The sequence below is a fragment of the Elgaria multicarinata genome, chromosome 7, assembly GCF_023053635.1.
Source record: "Elgaria multicarinata webbii isolate HBS135686 ecotype San Diego chromosome 7, rElgMul1.1.pri, whole genome shotgun sequence".
In the NCBI taxonomy this organism is placed as follows: Eukaryota; Metazoa; Chordata; class Lepidosauria; order Squamata; family Anguidae; genus Elgaria; species Elgaria multicarinata.
The window spans coordinates 102873714-102893464 of record NC_086177.1 but is presented as its reverse complement, the minus strand read 5'-3'; the positions used below and the strand labels follow the sequence as shown (position 1 = coordinate 102893464).

General features: G+C 45.0%; 1 protein-coding gene across 2 annotated transcripts in view; it reads right to left on the bottom strand.

Annotated features, from left to right (window-relative positions):
* The window catches only part of EFR3A (EFR3 homolog A), a 96224-nt gene that overhangs the window by 22734 nt on the left and 53739 nt on the right, over nucleotides 1–19751 (bottom strand). For both annotated transcript variants that reach the window (XM_063129915.1, XM_063129916.1), the window contains exons 8-14: nucleotides 18454–18591; nucleotides 16859–16937; nucleotides 16063–16198; nucleotides 11728–11892; nucleotides 8890–9004; nucleotides 3413–3464; nucleotides 857–1029 (exon numbers count right to left, since the gene is read on the bottom strand). In XM_063129915.1, the coding sequence (XP_062985985.1) occupies nucleotides 857–1029; nucleotides 3413–3464; nucleotides 8890–9004; nucleotides 11728–11892; nucleotides 16063–16198; nucleotides 16859–16937; nucleotides 18454–18591 (858 nt within the window). The remainder of the gene's footprint in view (nucleotides 1–856; nucleotides 1030–3412; nucleotides 3465–8889; nucleotides 9005–11727; nucleotides 11893–16062; nucleotides 16199–16858; nucleotides 16938–18453; nucleotides 18592–19751) is intronic.

Genomic DNA, 19751 nt, shown 5'->3' with positions numbered 1-19751 from the left:
GTCCAGTCCCCGATCTGTGCCACCCTCGGCCCTCCATCCCGTGTCCGTGCCACCCTCCGCCCTCCGTCCCGTCCCCGATCTGTGCCACCCTCCACCCTCCGTCCCGTGTCTGTGCCACCCTCCGCCCTCCCCCTCTCCTGCCGGTCCGGCCTTTCCCCCCCTATCTCCCCCCCCCGGCCCGATGGGCACAGCGCTCGTATGAGCACTGTGCTCAGTCCGTGGCTTTTCCCGGCTACTTGCGAGTAAGCGAGTAGCTGCAAAAAGCCACAGACCTTGCTAGACGTTCCGCAGCCCCGGTCTCAGGCCGGGGCTGCGGAAAAGGCACGCTAAGGCCTCGTCTAGCAAGGCCCTAAGACTCCAACAGGTATCTATTTTTGACCAGACACAGTCCCCAGTCTGACATACCTACGTTCAGCCCATCTCCATCCATTTAGGAATTTAGGAAGCTACCTTCTATGAAGGCAGGGACCATCTAGGACAGGATACTAGGTAAGGACTGGAAGTGACTTTGAGGGGCCTGACAGGATTCTTTCTCAGGCCTGGGGATGGAATCTGGGATCTTCTGCTTGCAAACCATGTGCTCTCCTACTTAGCTTTGGCCCTTCACTTTATCTGGAGATGACAGGAGGGGTAAAAGAGAAGCAGGGTGGTACCAAAATTCAACATTCTGGTCCTCAATGGTGTCCTCCAAGCCTTGCTCATATATGGGTAAGGCTTAATGTGCACCAGTTGTGGAGCTTTTGCTCCTCTTGTGCATGTCACCTGTTTAAGTATCTAGAGATGTCTACTGTACACTGGTATGCACTGCTATTGCAGTAGAACTCAGCTGAGACCCCGTCAAACTCAAGACACCAACCGTATCCCTCTGAGCTTTGCTCTGTTGTCATGCCGATCAATAAGGTTATGCAGTATTTCCAGGACCAGCTGCCTTAGTTCGGAGTCATCCATGAGTGAAGGAGACAGCAAAGGATCCAGAAAGGGAGCAGGCAGAGCAGCTGCAATGGTCTTGGCACTGTATCCTGTAGTCACCTGGTTGGCATCGAAGAGAAGGCAAAGAGTATCCATCAAAGACATCATTCAGCCAGATTCCACAACCCAAAGCTTCTTATTCAATGGCATAAAAAAAGGAGAGAATATAGTTCTCTTATTTCTTAGAGTTTCATCCTGCCCTTTCTCCAAGGAGGGTGAGCACAAAAAGTCTCAGGATGCTATAGAAAAGTTTATTATACTACAGCCTGATGTGTTTTGGCCTTCTTCAGGGGGTTGTAAAGTCCATATAAAAAACAAGAATAAGACAACACAACACAGAACTCAAAACTTTTTACGATTATAAAAGCACATTGCAAGCACAGCCTGTGCGGCGACGAAATGTCAATAAAACACATTAAAAGCTTTTATTTAGGACACATTGCAGATAAGGCCTGTGCATGCACGCATGTGTGTGTGAGTGTGTGTGTGTGTGTGTGTGTGTGTATAAATCAGTTAAAATATTGCACACTTACTTGTTATAAAGTCTGCAGAAATCATTAACAACAAATTGTCTTGTGTTGGTGACTAGTTGGGGATGTACCGAAGGCATATCCCCAACTACACACTATTAGATATGTTTTTTTCTGAGTATCTTACAGGTGTTATCATAACAGGGCAATTCCATCCAGGTCTTCTACAAGCACCAGGGAATCTCTCAAAACTACAGGGTGATTGTAGGGCTCTGCTAGGGCTGTGCAAATCAGCAAATTCAAGCTGGCTGAAGTTCCCTGAATACCACCTCAAAGTTCATTCCAACTTGAGTCCATATCAGATTGCGAGCTTTTTGTTTTCGTTTTGCATGGAAATCCGTACGTATTTCCATGCATGCTTTTTTCCCAAATAGATGCATCAATTGTGCACATTTTGGAAATGTGCACATTCTTCTCCAACAGACGAAAGCATATTTGGGCACATTTGTCAAGAGTTCATACTTCCTTCATGCACATTTTTTCAAATGTATGCATGGTGTCTAATGCATTTCTTTCGGTCCATGAATCACGCTGCAAGGTTGGAAATGTATGGACTTTGACCCCAGATTGCATCAAAGTCCACATTTGTTCCAGAAGGTGCAAACTGGGTAAATCCCAATAAGATCGTTGCTAAATTAGGCTAAGGGATTATGACTGGCCCAAGGTCAGTCTTCATGGCCAAGAAGGGTCTCGAAGACAGATCTCCCCAGCTCTACTCCAACACTCTAATCACGTAAGGTAGGGGTGATGTTGTTGGACTGCAACTCCCATCAGCTCAGGCCAGCATGACCAGTGGTGAGGGATGAAGCAAGTTGCAGTCCAGCAATATGTGGAGGACCACATGTTCCCCATTCTTAGCGTAAGGTTTAGAGGGCACGTTAACGGCTCACAGAGATGTTTATTAACATGGGAAATTCTGTGAAGCCACTAAACAGACAGACTCACCCACATCCAGCTCGGGTGGACGCTTGCAAAGCCACCCCTGCTGCCCACCCCTGCAGCTTGGCAAGCACCCGATGAGGTTGCAAACCTGCCCACCCAGGTCCGGAGCCTCCACTGTTGTACACAATAGAAGCTCTGGAAATTGCATGTCTCCTGCTTTGTGTAAATGGGGCCTTTACGGACGACATTTACGCAAGGTATGAAATATGCAATTTATGGAGCCTCTGTTGTCTGCAACGCTAGAGGCTCTGGACAAGGGCGGATGGATGGCTGCCAGGCGCTTGTCAGAGCCACGCAGGCATTAGAAGTGGAGGCCTGCAAATGCACTGTAGTCCAGGGAGCTGGGTTTGGGGAGAGAAGGGCGGAAGTAGGGGAGTCGTTTCAACTCCCAGACCCAGTCAGTTGCCCGCAACATCCCTAGTGGCCACTGATGGCACGTCAACAGAAACAAGGAAGAAAAGAAGCAACTCTTCTTATTTACAATAGCTTCCCTGTGTTATGTTTTATGGTCCCTCCGGCATTCACGTGTTCTGGCAAACTGACACGGGACACTCCATCAGTGAGACTTCTTTTATCCAGGGAAATCTCACAGTGAAAAGCTTAATGGTTACATACTTCTAAAAACACTTAAAGCAGATTGATGGTCAGAATGCTTTAGGCGCTATGCTTCAGGCGATCAAAATGGGAATTCTTGAAAAACTTAACAAACCACGTCAGCTATAACTCTTACGCAAGGCTGGGGAGGCCTTGCATGAGAGTTATTCCGGACACCCTGGCAATTATCGTTCCTCACAGGTAGACAGCTGAGTCGCTCTCTGCAAACCTGATCTAGTCTTGTGGAAAATGCCACTCACCTTTTCTTTCACTTAAAGTTTAAAGAAATGGCTGTTCTGTCTTTTGACTGAATTTAAAAAGGGACATTCCCCCCGCCCCAGTAAAATCTCGGTTTCTTCTATTATAAGAAGCCTTACCATCAGTAATGATCTCAGCAACATAATCTGAATTCGCCTTGTTCCCAAATTCCTAAATGGAAATGAAGAAAAAACCCAAGTGAAGTTGAATCAGTGTTTCTCGTGATTTCAGAAAACACAAAAAATAAACAATTATTTGAATGGGTGAGCTCCCCTGGTTCCGGTCTCAAAAAGGATTGGCTTGGAAATAATTGGGTTTATTCCCCTTGTGGCTTTACCCCACAATTGATTATGTTGTATATGTCTGGATTAGTATTTCTGGTAAGTATGGAATGTTAGAATTGAGTGGGTGTGGTTTATGATGTAATACGTGGGGCGGGGGAGAAAAGAGTGTTGGGAGTTTGTGAGGTAGTATGAGTGAATTGGAGTTGGGGTACGTGTGACAGAGAGTTGTTTATTTGTAGAGTAAGAAGAGATTGGATTTTAGGGATTTAGGGTTGGTGTAAAGAGAGTGAGGTGGTTGGTGTGTGGAGAGTTCAGATCAGGCAGGATTGAAAGTATTATATTTTTATTTAAAGCTTTGAAATAACAATAAACTTATTATTATTTTGTTGGCAACCAAATACCTCGTGTCAGCTTGGCATTATTTACCTGCCTTAGAGTTATTAAACACCCACACCAGATTATACCCACAATGTATTTAGAGCACATCCTGTATTAAACCTGTTTATAGAATCATAGAATAGCAGAGTTGGAAGGGGTCTACAAGGCCATCGCGTCCAACCCCCTGCTCAATGCAGCAATCCACCCTAAAGCATCCCTGACAGATGGTTGTCCAGCTGCCTCTTGAAGGCTTCTAGTGTATCTTCCCTCATAGCTAGGGGAAAGGTTTTAATTAACCCACCTCGGGTTTTCAAGTGGTGGAGCTTAGCCTGAGAAGGGTTTATGCGACGGGCCTAGTGTAAAGGTCTGTTACGATGCACCCGTACCCCCCACACAAATCAGGGAATAGTTTCTTTCCGAGTGATTCTGCATCTGGATTGACCCGATTCTCCACCCCTGTGAACTTCCTCTTCCATGGGGGATTCCACATGTCATACTGAGGCCGCTTCCATGTGCCCCCGGTGCGGCCCCAAAGCGATCGTGTAACTTGCCTGCAGAAGACACGAGGAAGAGGCGTCCTTGCCGCCATCGCCACCGCTGCCACCCACCTACCTCCGACCCGGCCGGGTCGGACAGCTCGGCAGAAGAAGGCGGGGTGGAGAGCGGAAGCTCTCCACCCCGCCTTCTTCTGCCGAGCTCTCTGTCCTGGCCGGCGAGGAAGTAGGTGGGCGGCGGTGGCAAGGACGCCTCTTCCTCGTGTCTTCTCCAGGCAAGTTACACCGCTTTGGGGCCGCACTGGGGGCACATGGAAGCGCCCTCAGTACGGCGTGTAGAATCCCCCCCACTTCCTTACAAACCTCTTTTCCCCCTGCTCACAGGTCCTCCAGAACCCTCTGACTGCCTTTCCACCCATTTCTTGTTGTTGGAGTGTTAGCAGCAGCAGCTGGTTAGTGAGAAAGACACAGAGGAGGGAACATGGGAAATTAGTGGATAGAAGGGAAGAGGGTTGGAGGCTGGTTGGCTGGGAAAAATCTGCTCAGGTTCAGATTAACATTTGAGCTGGAGAAGAATTCTACAGGTGTTATGCTCACCTCACATTTGAATTGCATATCATAAGCTTCTGAGACTCATATTTCCAAGCCTGGAATTACAAGTCTCAGATACATTTGCAGGCAGAACTTAAATATTCAAAAGGAAGCTTCTGAATACTCACAAACATTATCACAGTGACCATTACGACAGCCTTGGAACCATTACTGCAGCCTTGGAAAGTAGGCTAGTATTATTACCTCACTATGAACAAGGAGGTGGAGGAAGGCAGAAGGTGAAAGATGGTGGCTTGTATAAGGCCTTGCAGGAAATTTCTGTCTGTTATGAAATTTCAACCAAGGGACCTTCCAGATCACAACCCCTGACCTTAATAACGCTACTGCACCGGTTCATATTGATGAGTTATGCCTTAATCCACATTAACTACTTTGTTTCCTCTGCAGTTAGCATTATGAAAAGGTCGACCTTCCCCACCCTTTTCAATGCATGCTTAGTGATACAGTGCATCTATGTTCATAATTTTAAATATGGAGCCAGAAGATGATTTCAGTTTTGGTCCAAATTGATTCAGCTCAAGGTTACGTCAGGAGAGTCTTGTTGAATCAAATCAAGGCTCCACCTTGCCCCAACTTCCTGTTTCCAGCAGTAGGCAGCCTAATGCCTTCAGGAGGCCTATAGCCAGGAAAAGCGACCAACAGCCTTTCCTTGGGATTTGCTATTGAGAGTTACAGTTCCTCTGAATGTGGAGATGCTCCTTAGTCATGATGGATAATGGCTGTTACAAGGGGGTACTCCTATGTACATGGTACAAAGGATATCTGGGCCAAAAATGAACCCAGAAGATTATTGCATCCAAAATAAACCGAAGATAAAGAACCACGGGATTCTAGTACTTTCTTCAGAAATGCAATGAATAAATTATGACTCTTGATAGTTCGAATGTATAGAGGAATAAAGCCCCTCCCCTCTGGTAATGGTATCTTGCTGGCTTAGAACAGAAACAATCCCAAATGGCTGAATGCTGTAATTTTCCTCAGCATGGTCCTGTCTCTTGATCTGAAAATCGATTAGCACAGCATGAAGCTGAGCAATTCTGAATTATTCAGCTGTTTTATCAGACGTGCATACATCAGTGCTAATGTTCTCGGAGGAAAGTGGTATTTCTCCGAAACCTACTGCAAGCAGACGACTGCAAAGCTAGCAAGAGAGTTTTATTTTTACGGAAAGCTGAAGCTCTTCTAGTCAACCACAGAAGGTTGCTAGGCCCCCCTTCTGTAGATGGACAATCCCCTCATGAATTGTTGCGGAGGCAAATTAATTTGTTAAGTGATCAGGAAACTTAATGTAGGAACACAGGACTGGAAACTGGGCAAAGGGCTCATCAAGTTTAACCAGAAAAAACAAAAGATATTTTTATCCTGCCGTAAAAAAAAAGGGGGCATTTTATGCTATAATTAAAATGTCCCTCAAGAGACACCGTTGAGCGTTTCCTAACAGACTGCAAATACCAGTAAGGCTGGCAAGATGGAAAACATGGTTGGGTGCAAATGATGGCTAGATATGGCAGCCAGGTTGGTCACTGGAACATCTAGGGGTGACCACATCACACCAGTCCTAAAATCTCTTCACTGGCTGCCAATTAGTTTCTGGGCGAAGTATAAAGTGTTGGTTTACACACCAAACACCCACCAAACACCCTGTGTCTGTTTGGTGCATTCTCTTCCCCTTCTCATTGTTTTATTATGATTCTATTAGAATGTAAGCCTATGCGGCAGGGTTTTGCTATTTTATTGTTTTACTCTGTACAGCACCATGTACACTGATGGTGCTATATAAATAAATAATAATAATAATAATTGGTTATCACCTTTAAAGCCCTACACGGTTTGGGTCCAGGCTACCTGCGGGATCGCCTTCTCCCGTACAATCTGCCCCGCACACTCAGTTCCTCTGGGAAGAATCTACTTTAGTCAGCAAAGACTAGGCTGACAACCATAACTGAGCAGACCTTCTCTTCTGCTGCTCCCAGACTGTGGAATAGCTTGCTGGAGGATACTTGTCAGCTTGACAGTCTTTTAGCATTCAAGAAAGCTGTCAAGAATTATCTCTTCCGGCAGGCCTATCCAGTAGTATTTTAGGATATTTTAGTATGTTTTTAGGATACTTTTAGGATGTTTTTAAACAGTATATACCATGTTTTTAATCAGTATTTTATGCATTTTATGCTTGATGTTGTTCTCCGCATCAATCCAATTGGAGAGGCGGGTAGGAAATAAATTATTATTATTATTATTATTATTATTATTATTATTATTGTGACCTATGGCTGGTAAGAAGCTTCAAGGAGGAGGTTCTTCCTGGCCATTGGTGACTAGATAAGTAGCTATTGACAAAGCTGATTGAGTGTAGCACAGCAGGGCAGTATCTAATGGTAGAGAGGTCCCTCGCTGGGAAATCCATCCCCTCTGGATTTCCGCAGTGCGCGGAACTCAGCTTGCATTAGCTGACCTGCGGGTTTCTTCCCAAAATCTGGGAACTTTTTCAGGGCTTTTACAATCTGAGCAAAAAGCAAACTGCGCAAATGGGGCCATCATTTGTGTAATTTGCACAAATTGATTTTCATGCAAATTTCAAAAAACAAAACACCAAAAATGCAAGCTGGACCGTCTTGATGCAGACTGAGCTTGAGACAAAGTATGGGGGTGCTGAGCTGATGAAAACTCAGGGAGCTTCCCCCCACAGATGGATTCTTCCAACATCGCTTTCCGATGCCACCCCTGCCCTTCTGCTGTTTGTGTTTTGCCAGTGGGACCCACTGCCAGCATAAGAAAGAGTCAGGGCTTGCTAGAGCAAGCCTGGAAATCATAGAATCATAGAATAGCAGAATTGGAAGGGGCCTACAAGGCCATCGAATCCAACCCCCTGCTCAATGCAGGAATCCACCCTAAAGCATCCCTGACAGATGGTTGTCCAGCTGCCTCTTGAAGGCTTCTAGTGTGGGAGAGGCCACAACCTCACCAAGCAACTGATTCCATTGTCGTACTGCTCTAACAGTCAGGAAGTTTTTCCTGATGTCCAGCTGGAATCTGGCTTCCTTTAACTTGAGCCCGTTATTCCGTGTCCTGCACTCTGGGAGGATCGAGAAGAGATCCTGGCCCTCCTCTGTGTGACAACCTTTTAAGTATTGGAAGAGTGCTATCATGTCTCCCCTCAATCTTCTCTTCTCCAGGCTAAACAGGCCCAGTTCTTTCAGTCTCTCTTTATAGGGCTTTGTTTCCAGACCCCTGATCATCCTAGTTGCCCTCCTCTGAACACACTCCAGCTTGTCTGCGTCCTTCTTGAATTGTGGAGCCCAGAACTGGACGCAATACTCTAGATGAGGCCTAACCAGGGCCGAATAGAAAGGAACCAGTACCTCACGCAATTTGGAAGCTATACTTCTATTAATGCAGCCCAAAATAGCATTGACAAGCTATTGACAAATGACAAGCAGTGAGTCCCCCTGGTCCTCAGGCAACACTGGGTATTACCCATTGAATGCAATTTTATTTCTCTCTAGTGTTTTGTTCTTTGGACCGTCCAAACTGGTAACTGCCTATGGATATATGTGCCTCTACCTTTGACCGATGGAAATTGAAACAAGGGGAAGAGAAGGGAAACTCTGCTCATGCATATTCCTTCTGCCCAGTCTCCCCATGTCTCAGCCCATACTGTCCCCATACCCCCTAGAAAAGGCTTTTAGTGGAAGAAGGTGGCTGCATGGGTGAGTAGAAAGGAGCAAAGTCCCCTTCCTTCCACTCACAGTGCTCAGGATCTCACCACTTTTTCTGCCCTTTTTTAGGAGAAACATTTGAAGTCCAATATATGGATTAATCTCAACAAACCCAAACTGGCTGGTGTCCAGCGTATGTGAAGTTGCCCCCAAAACTGGTACTTTCCCCATAATGAACATCATAATCTCAGACCGATGGTAATCTGGCAGGTTGCTTCCAAAGAATCCTATGTACAAATAGGGGGAGAAAAAATATAGAGAAGAAATAAAGGAACAACGCTGGAGATCAAACACTCTTTTCTCCCTGGACCTAAAACCAAACATATTGATAAACTTTGTGGGGAGCAGAATTCCTCTTAAAGTATTCAATCATTTTCATGAATGTTTTGCATCCATTCCAAAAGTAAACCTTCATCCTGTCCTAGCTCAGTTTAAGGCTTCCAGGAGAGCCTGGGCTGCAGCAGTGATACCAGAAGGGCTGGATCACCTCTGGTAAAATAAGATCACATCCAGTGAGGCAAGGCCTCATCCAATAGGCCTGCTGCCTGGTTCTGCCCTATTGGATGAAGACCAATAGAGTCATTCAAGAGGCAGCTGGACAAGCATCTGTCAGGGATGCTTTAGGGTGGATTCCTGCACTGAGCAGAGAGTTGGACTCAATGGCCTTGTAGGCCCCTTCCAACTCTGCTATTCTATGATTCTATGACTTTATCTTGTTTATTTATTTGATTTTTGCTCGTACTTTTCTACTGAGAAAATGGCACTCAAGGCATTGTCACATTGGTCGTGATCTTTCTTTATCAGAAGTGATCTGGCCTGTCCTGTCAGAACCCAGGACAGATCACTGTGGCAGTTGTTGCCTGGAACTAACTCAAGGAGAGTAGTTGTCTCAGCAACATGCAGAGGCCAGCTGACCCCTTAAGAATGCTTGCAGATCTGGACCTGCTGTTAACTCCATCCCCTTTGAGGATCTATCTGCTTCTTAAAGGACCATTACCCAATTCTGCAGCCACTAGGTTCTATGTACAGGATAGTGAGGACTGCATCAGAGAGGTGCCTTCTGACGCAGAAGAGTCTAGGAAAAAACCCTCCAACTTCTCTGAACCAAGGGACTTAGCCCTCCTCCCTCTGGTGACCCTGCCGTACTTGGTATCACTGCTTCCATGCCACTAATACCCAATGCAGCCAAGAAAGGTTCTGCAAACCTGCAGCAACTACTCATTTCAAACATACATCATTTTTCACTCATATGTTCTCTTTTCAGAGTCACCAGATTCACTGAAAACATCACACACAGTATATTTAAAAACCGCAATATAAAAATACAGGATTGAATCTAACAATTCTTGTACACATCCTGTATTTAGATTCGACATATACCAGAAATAGGAGCCATCTCCCCAAGAAATCACCCTTGGAATAAGGGTGCAAAGCAGTCCTAATTTGCATAGATATTTTGTCCCTTCTAAACAATTGCCAAATTTTTCTCATGCCACCCTTTAAGTGGCACTTTACGTTATTTTCATCATGAAGCCGGTTGACATTTGGGCACCCAGCAACAATTAATTAATTGTTACTGGGTGCCCAAATTTATTAATTAATTGTTAGTGGGTGCCCAAATTTATTAATTAATTGTTACTGGGTGCCCAAATTTATTAATTAATTGTTAATGGGTGCCCAAATTTATTAATTAATTGTTAATGGGTGCCCAAATGTATTAATTAATTGTTAATGGGTGCCCAAATTTATTAATTAATTGTTACTAGCTGCCGAAATTTATTAATTAATTGTTACTGGCTGCCGAAATTTATTAATTAATTGTTAATGGGTGCCCAAATTTATTAATTAATTGTTAATGGGTGTCCAAATTTATTAATTAATTGTTACTCGGTGCCCAAATTTATTAATTAATTGTTAATGGGTGCCCAAATTTATTAATTAATTGTTAATGGGTGCCCAAATTTATTAATTAATTGTTAATGGGTGTCCAAATTTATTAATTAATTGTTACTGGGTGCCCAAATTTATTAATTAATTGTTAATGGGTGCCCAAATTTATTAATTAATTGTTAATGGGTGCCCAAATTTATTAATTAATTGTTACTGGGTGCCCAAATTTATTAATTAATTGTTACTGGGTGCCCAAATTTATTAATTAATTGTTAGTGGGTGCCCAAATTTATTAATTAATTGTTAGTGGGTGCCCAAATCGTTAATTAATTAATTGTTAATTAAGATAGTGTACAGGAAATGTTCTGCGTCTGAAAGTATGTGAAAATAAGAGGAAGGAGGGGGGATATCAAGAAGTTTGTATTCCCCAGGGCATCCCCAGTGCTGTGCCCAGGGGTGCCTGCAGGGACTTCCACATAGTCCTTCACCCACAGACTCCTTGAACTTAATTTTTTAAAATAAAATTAAAAAAAAATGTTAGGCTTCTGGGTTCTCCTTCCTGTTTCTGAAATTGCCACTGATCAGCTCTTCAGCGAGCAGAAAGAGAAAGCAAGGCAAAGGGGTAGAGAGGACAGGAAGAACAAGGCTAGAGGAATAGCAAGGCAAAGAGGTGGTTGGGGAGAGAAATAGCGAGGCTGCAAGTGGAGAGAAACAGCAAGATAAAGGAGTAAGTGGGAGAGAAAGAACAAGGCTGGGAGCTAAGAAGGCAAAGACAGAAGAAGGCTTGAGACAGTGAAGGGAGAGAAATAGCAAGGAAAGGGGCTGGAGAGATACTGAGGTTGGGAGTGGAGAGAGCGATTTCTCTCCTTGCCACCATCTCTTGACTATAATGCCCCCCATGGAGGCCATTATGTGACTACTTACATACTCCACAGGAGCCATTTTGTGGTGGGGCCTTCTCAAATTCTCAAATGTGCCGATGGGTCCCAAAAAGATTGGGGACCCCTAGTATATCCTGTAAGAGACTTTATGTAGCTAAGTGTTCCTTAAAATGACTCACCGATCGTTTGAATGATAGAATTCTGGACAATCTTCTCGTCGTTCTCCTTGGTGCTTGCGTTGAAGCTGGCACTACTGACTGAGCTACGTCTGTCACTCAGTTCAAAGTCGACACTGAAACGTAGATGCTTGAGTAATGTGTTAAACACCTCTAAGACCGTTGGGCCTGGGGAGAGACCAAAAGTAATGGCTTACACTTCGGGATTAAAAAATAAAACAGTCAGAGGCAGAGACAGAGACAGAGACAGAGAGAGAGAGCCCTCGTATGAATGGCCAATGGAAGAGTCAGGCCGTTTCTACACCTGCCTTTTCCCCCAGGATCATCCCTGTGCATCCAAATGACACACAGGGGATCCCGGGAGCAGGCAGGGATGATCCCTCCATTTTCCTGGGATAATCCTTAGGTGTAGAAAGGGCCTCAGTCTTCTAAATGGTCCAATCAACATGCTGTGATTCAGATGTTCACTGGGATTTGTACGTTTGGAGGAAAGGAACCTCTCGTGCAAGCACTGAGCCATGGCTGACTCTTGGAGGGACGCCAGCTTTCGCTGACGTTTTCTTGGCAGGCCTTATAGTGGGGTGGTTTGCCGTTGCCTTCCCCGGCCGTTATTACCTTTCCCCCAGCTAATGGGGTACTCATTTTACCGACCTCGGGAGGATGGAAGGCTGAGTCGACCCGAGCCGGCTGCCTGAAACCAGCTTCCACTGGGATCGAACTCAGGCCGTGGGGAGAGTTTCGGCTGCAGAAACTGCTGCTTTACCGCTCTGCGCCACACGAGGCGTTTACTCAAATGGAAAGGGAGCTGCTTCGTCATGGCCAGGTCTCAAGCTCATTTGGAACATCTGGGTGGAAGGAACTCATGGATCTTTCTTGCACAAAAGTCACCAGGCAGAATGGGAACAGCGGCATGGGAAGGAATCATGTCAGAATAACTTGCCCACCATGAAGGAACCGTCGCTTCTTCCATCCAGACTCTGAGGCTTCAATTTTGCAGCCTTCCTCACCAAACACTTGATTCTACTTATTAAACAACCTTGTTATTTAAAGGAAAGCTTTTAGCGGAGTAATTGTTTTTCTTGTATGGGTATGTTATCCTTTTTCCTTTTTGCCTTATTCTCGTGGTGGTTTTAGAGACTGCTGCTTTTTGCTCTTTGCTGAGATTTGTTAGGTTGCTACGTTGAAGTTTGTTTTATTAGGATTGTTGTGTCATGCATCATTGCTCTATTGTTTATATATGGTTTTATTATTGTAATCTTCCTTGTATACGTTTTAAAAAATTAAAACATAAATAAGTAGAACCTCATTATGCTGAAGGTCTGGTTTTTGGCTGTCACCGTCAAAGAATTGGAGGCGCCTAATATACCTCTCCTGCGCTCTAAAAAATAAGCTATTCATACATAGGGATGTCGGGCACATGCAACACATTCACGGGGAGAGCACCTGTGTGGACCAACAAGTGACTGGTAACCCTGTACCCACACCTGGAGCCTCCACTGTGCACGACAAGGGAAAGGAAGGAAAGGAACCTCTTGTGCAAGCACTGAGTCATTACTGACTCTTGGAGGGACGCCAGCTTTCGTTGATGTTTTCTTGGCAGGCCTTATAGCGGGGTGGTTTGCCGTTGCCTTCCCTGGCCGTTATTATCTTTCCCCCAGCTAACAGGGTACTCATTTTACCGACCTCGGGAGGATGGAAGGCTGAGTCGAGCCGAGCCGGCTGCCTGAAACCAGCTTCCCCTGGGATCAAACTCAGGCCGTGGGGAGAGTTTCAGCTGCAGAAACTGCTGCTTTACCACTCTGCGCCACACGAGGCTCGCATGACAAGGGAGGCGCCGGAAATTATGTAATTTCCCCTGTTGCGAAAATGGCGGCCGTAAAGGCCCCATTTATGCAATGGGGAAAATGTGCAATTTCTGGAGCCTCCATTGTTGCACTTAATGGAGGCTCCAGATGAGAGTGGATGTTTTCGTGACATAAAAGGAGCTCGGAGCAAATCGCAGTGGTCTCGGGGCAAGCAACCGATGAATCAAACCCAGGCGAGTTCACTTATCCCTACCATAGAGGTTTCCAGTTAAGTTTGTTGAGATTTATCCATCAACTTTCTTTTTGCTTAATGCTTTTCTCTTCACATTCACTTTGGACCTCCAAAGTTAGGAGACAGTTTCTGATAAATAGCAGCAGCAAAAAGCTGCTTTCCTGCCAGTCTCTGAAAAGCACACATAGCTCTTGGCTTTCTCCTTAATCAACCTTTTCCTGTCTTCTTATAGACATTCATCATCTAGTCCTGTCACTGCTTCCTCCAAGATTCCTGGGCTTAAAAAATCTAAAACAGCTCTGGCAATGTTGATCAGATCAGCATTCTGTTACAACTGTAAATTAGGAATGACCAAAACATTCAATTTTTTCCCCCCGTGGGCGTTTATGCTTTTCTGAACAATGGCATAATGTGCTCACAATCGTTTTGTGAATATGTGATTTATGGCATTGTTAATGTCGCCCCGAAGTGCTGACCGGCTATCACACAGATATTGTGTCAGCCTCCTGCTTCATTGTCTGTCCCCAGTTGGAAGCACCAACCAGTTATTTGTGCCTGTTCCCAATTCAAAAGCCCCAAGCAGGCAAATTGGCTAAATTGCACAATAACGGGCTGAACTTTGCAATGAGTCGGTGGTTGTTTCTTTTCTTTTTTTTCGAAAAATCTGATCATACTTTTGCAAGCCTGTTGGTTGTTGAGTATGTTTATCTACAATTTTCACTTTAGGAGCAGAAAATCAGAGAGCATTTAACTTGTTTATAACAGATGCAGAATTTTGGTCTTCATTATGAATAATACATATGCAATAAGAAAGCGTAAAAGCAAGAATTAATATTATCAAAATAATTATAACAACATCAAATAATCAAAGTCTGGGATAGAAGTAATCTAAGTAATGCTTGCCAGTAGAACTCTTACATGCTGTTCATTTGACCCAGTTGAGTATCTATCAATTACTCCAATCCCCTGCTTTATTACATCTTGATCGTGTGTTCCAAAGAACAAGTTCTAGCGTTTATACAATTAAGAAAGCAAAACAGAGGATACGGGATCAACTGCAGCTGACATTTTTCATAAGTACCTTTTCCCACCAGTTCCAATATCAAATTGTTCTACTGCGGCCTTCTCCAGTCTGGTGACCTCCACATATTTTGGACTGCAACAACCAGCATTCCCAATAATTAGCCATGGGGGCTGGGGTTAATGGGAGTTGGAATCCAAAACATCTGGAAAGGCTGGTCTACTACATTGTATGTTCTCTTTACCCTTACTTTAAGTATGGAAGACTGTTTTAGAACACTTTCAAATTATTTGTAGGGCGAAAATAATGCACTTTCATTTTGCATGTGGAACAAGAACAAATGAAAATAAAATCTTGTGTTTGAGAGTGAGGCAACCAGACCGGACAAACATTCGCTCCTGAACGGGCCCATCCTGTGGATGGGAGCAGGTGTAAAACTGCCCGTTCTACTCACCTGGTGTGCCTACTTCACCTCCAACATCCCTGCATGTCCCACATAGCGACGGAACATACGAATACAACCTATGGTGAAAATCCAGTGTGCGTAGGCCAAAACCATATACCTGATTTCCCCAGAAAAAAAACTGGGTTCTGCAGCGATCACAGCACTGCATTCTTACTTCCCATTCCCATATGGATCCTTCATAGAATCATAGAATAGTAGAGTTGGAAGGGTCCTATAAGGCCATTGAGTCCAACCCCCTGCTCAATGCAGGAATCCACCCTGAAACATACCCGACAGATAGTTGTCCAGCTGCCTCTTGAATGCCTCTAGTGTGGGAGAGCCCACCTCCCTAGATAACTGGTTCCATTCTTGTACTGCTCAAACAGTCAGGAAGTTTTTCTTGATGTCCAGCCAGAATCTGGCTTCCTGTAACTTGAGCCCATTATTCTGTGTCCTAAACTCTGGGATGATCCAGAAGAGATCCTGGCCCTCCTCTGTGTGACAACCTTTCAAGTATTTGAAGAGTGCTATCAGGTCTCCCCTCAATCTTCTCTGCTCCAGGCTAAACATGCCCAGTTCTTTCAGTCTCTCTTCATAGGGCTTTGTTTCCAGACCCTTGATCATCCTGGTTGCCCTCCTCTGAACACGCTCCAGCTTGTCTGCGTCCTTCTTGAATTGTGGAGCCCAGAACTGGACCCAATACTCTAGATGAGGCCTAACCAAGGCTGAATAGAGAGGAACCAGTATGTCAGAAGTGGTGCAGGTAGGCCAGATGGGCCAGTTCTGAGAAATAACATCCGATCGTGTCGAGAATCTTTAATTCCATGCAACTCACCTATAGAACCCTTTGCGGCAATGGCGACTGCTTGCAAAAGGGCCTGGATGATACCTGCTCGGACTCGGGGGAAATCTCTTTTGCGAGCATCAAGATGGGCCAGAATTTCCTGTATCACATGATGAGAATATTGTGCCTAGAAATCAAACATACCTTTTAGTTTCCTTTGTAAATTAAAAGCTACAACCCCATGGAAAACTGCCTGATTTTTAACTTTCCTTTCCGCCCTCCACTTCCCATTCCCTCTACAACCTGCCTGAAGAGGGATTGGTGTTTAGGAAATTTGCGCAAACAGATCTTTCCCCACCCGCTCCTCTGGTACAGCTTGTGTAGCATGCACATAAATATTTGCCATATTAATGTATCATAGAATCATAGAATAGCAGAGTTGGAAGGGGCCTACAAGGCCATCGAGTCCAACCCCCTGCTCAATGCAGGAATCCACCCTAAAACATCCCTGACAGGTGGTTGTCCAGCTGCCTCTTGATGGGAGAGCTGAAAATGCTTGAGCTCCAGTAAAATGGGACATAAAGATTCAGCAAAATGAGCCTCACGAGGAATTGGCCCCCAGAACAAGAATTCCTGATGTAAGGGAGGGTGGGGGATTCTATGGAAAAAACACATTCTGTAGATATTCTGGATTCAGGCCATTTGGGTTTTAAAGAGTAAACCCAGAACATTCATTCATGCAAAAATGGAGGTGGGTAGCCAGTGTATATCTTTCAGATGGTATATACAGGTGTTATATGCATCATTGTGTGATGTTCTCAATCACACAGACAGTGAAAACACCCACCTGTATAGAATACATGATGATTTTGAAAATGGAGACAGCAAATTCATTGGGATCCCAGAGTCTGTGATGGTCTAAATGTCTAATAAAACAAAGTTTAATATAATAAATTCAATGAAATCAACTCCCCACCTCGCAAAATATCCCTTTTAATTATTATTGGAACAAATGTTAACTTTTTTCCCCTGGGTGTGAGCAGAAATAAGTCAGCAGTGAGCACATAAATATCTTATGACCATATCCTACAAACTGGGGAATACCTGTTGCTAAGGAACATGGGTGGGAGGGTGCTTTTACTCGTGTCCTGCTTATGCATTTCCTGTGGGCAGCTGATTGGCCAATCTATGAACAGAATACTGGACAACATGGGCACTTGATCTAATCCAGTATGGCTCTTATGTTCTTAAGATGCTGTGCTATGAGAACCTGGAGGAGAAGGCTACCCTGGAGGAGAAGGCTATCAGTGGCTACTAGCCCTGATGGCTATGTGCTACCTCCAGTAGCCTGTGTGCACCAGTTGCTGGGGAACATGGGTAGGAGGGTGCTGTTGCACCATGTCCTGCTTTGTTGGTCAACAGCTGGTTGGCCAATGTGTGAACAGAGTGCTGGACTAGATGGACCCTTGGTCTGATCCAGCAGGGCTCTTCTTATGTTCTTATGGACATAACTCCTCATACAATTGGGTATAAGCACCTAGCACTGGTTCAAGATAGCAACTAATCCTCTATATAAAGGGTGTCAAAGGTCTTTTTGGTCCAAGGGTGAAATTTAATTTCAGAGAAGTGATCGGGAGCCGCATTCCAAAAACAAAAGAGGTGAGACCAGAATCTTAGCTTATTTGAGCTTAAAGCTCTTGTGGCCACCTTGGAGAGGCATTTTAACCTTTTAGAATGGGGAAAGAACTGCACAGAAGCTGGGAAGCAACCCAATGACCGGTGGTCAGGGGGAAAGGGTGTGATTATCTCAGGAGCCACACTGAGGCCCCAGGCAGGCCAGATTTTGTCTGCAGGCCTGAGGTTCAACACACCAGCTTTATGAAGGGATGTTAGCAAAACCTGCAATGGAATCCAATGAGTTCGGAATCAAAAGAGTACAGATATTTCCTCATTGGACCAGCTTTTCCCCAGCTGGGTGAATTCTGCAGACTTGTGGATTAGTTTCCTATCTTTCCCAAATCTGCACAAATTTAGTAATAGAAAAATATGATTTTTTTCAAGGCCAAAAATGTGCATTTCCCCCATATAGGCTGAAGAGTGAGAATGGGCGTTTTGGGGGGGGGGGAGGATTTGTGCATTTTCGCGACTGTAAATTTGTGTAGATGCAAATTTGCGCAAATTTGGAAACAAAAAAAATCTAATTTCATCGACGAGCGGAAGATGGAACGAAAGGCACATGACAATCTACAAACAGAGACTGAATGGATTTTACCCCATCCATACATCCCTGGCTCTATGCAAAAGGTAGTATGCTAAAAGTGCCTCCTGGGAGAAGAAGAACGTCCCAGATATTGTGCGCGTTGGTTTGTTTCCATGCAACCCTAAATGTGAGACTGCAGAGGCTGATACTTTTCTCATTAGAAAACAAAACAGTTCTCTTACGCAAAAACTGGCCGGACGGCATGGTTCATGTTGCCATAAGTCGCTCGACCCAGCAGTTCTCTGAAACAGTTCTCAGCCAGCACAGATGGATTCTCCTCTTTTTCTCCTCCAGAGGGTGACGACGGGGGGCAGATTCGACTGAAACAAACCCATTTGGCCTCAGGTTATTTATATATACACACCACCATCAGGCTATGTCATAACCGGGATTCCCAATCTTTTCTGGGATTGGTGGGCACATGTGGAATTTTGAAGTGTCATCGGCACTCTCACAAAATATCTGCCATGGTTAGAGGCGGGCTGCCGATTCATAAAATGGCTTCGTATGGTGTACATGGCGAGTCACAAAAGCCTCATTTCCCAGAGGGCAAACTGGTGAGACTAAGGGCATGTCTACGCCACAAGGGACTTACCGGCTTCCACGATCCTCCCTGGGTGTCCAGATGGCCATGCAACTTCCTGGAAGGATGGTGCAGCCGCCATTTTTTTAAAACAACTACAACACAGGAGAGGAGCGCGCGGGCACTCCTCTGCCAAAGTAGGGAAAAAACAACCAAACCTGTTCCCGCTACTCCACCCCACCCTCAATGGGCACGGAGCGCCTGAAGAGCTGGTTCCCGGCTCCTCACGTTTACTCACGAGGAGCTGGGAAGGCTGGCCCACACCTCCTGCAGTCTCGGGATGATCCCAAGACTGCGGGAAAAATCAGGCTAAAAGCCGTCCAGTTATCCTGGGGAAATGGAGGGATCATCTCTCCCCGCCCCCGGGATCTCCTGTGCATCATGTGGATGCACAGGGACGATCCTGGGATGATCCCCGGGATATCGCCCCATCTAGACATGCCCTAAAAGAAAAGTAACTTGCATAAGGACCTAGGTAAAAGGGCAGAGGTGGGATCTGAGCTCCAAAACACAAAACCAAACATCTGAATTGAAATAAAGATGGTGCTGGATGATGGCCTTTCACTTTTCAGCATGCTAGCAACCCAGGTAAAATAAATTAAGTAAGAGTATATTTAAAATAAACTACAAATCTAGAGAGGCAGATTGCATGGCGGGAACACCATGTTGGGAGACCCCAGCCACATACTAATAGCAAAGTGCCCTCCTACACGGCCAAGATCCTTCCATTTCCCTCCACGAACACAAAGGAGGTATATCAGCAATCTTGGGGAATTCCAAGGTTTGCAGTAGTAAAAAAAGCTTTATAAATATGTATCTCTAAGGGAGGGAAGCCTTCCAAGACAGCCCAGTGAGGACTGAGCATGGTCAGTGGACACGAAACACGGAGTGTCGGTT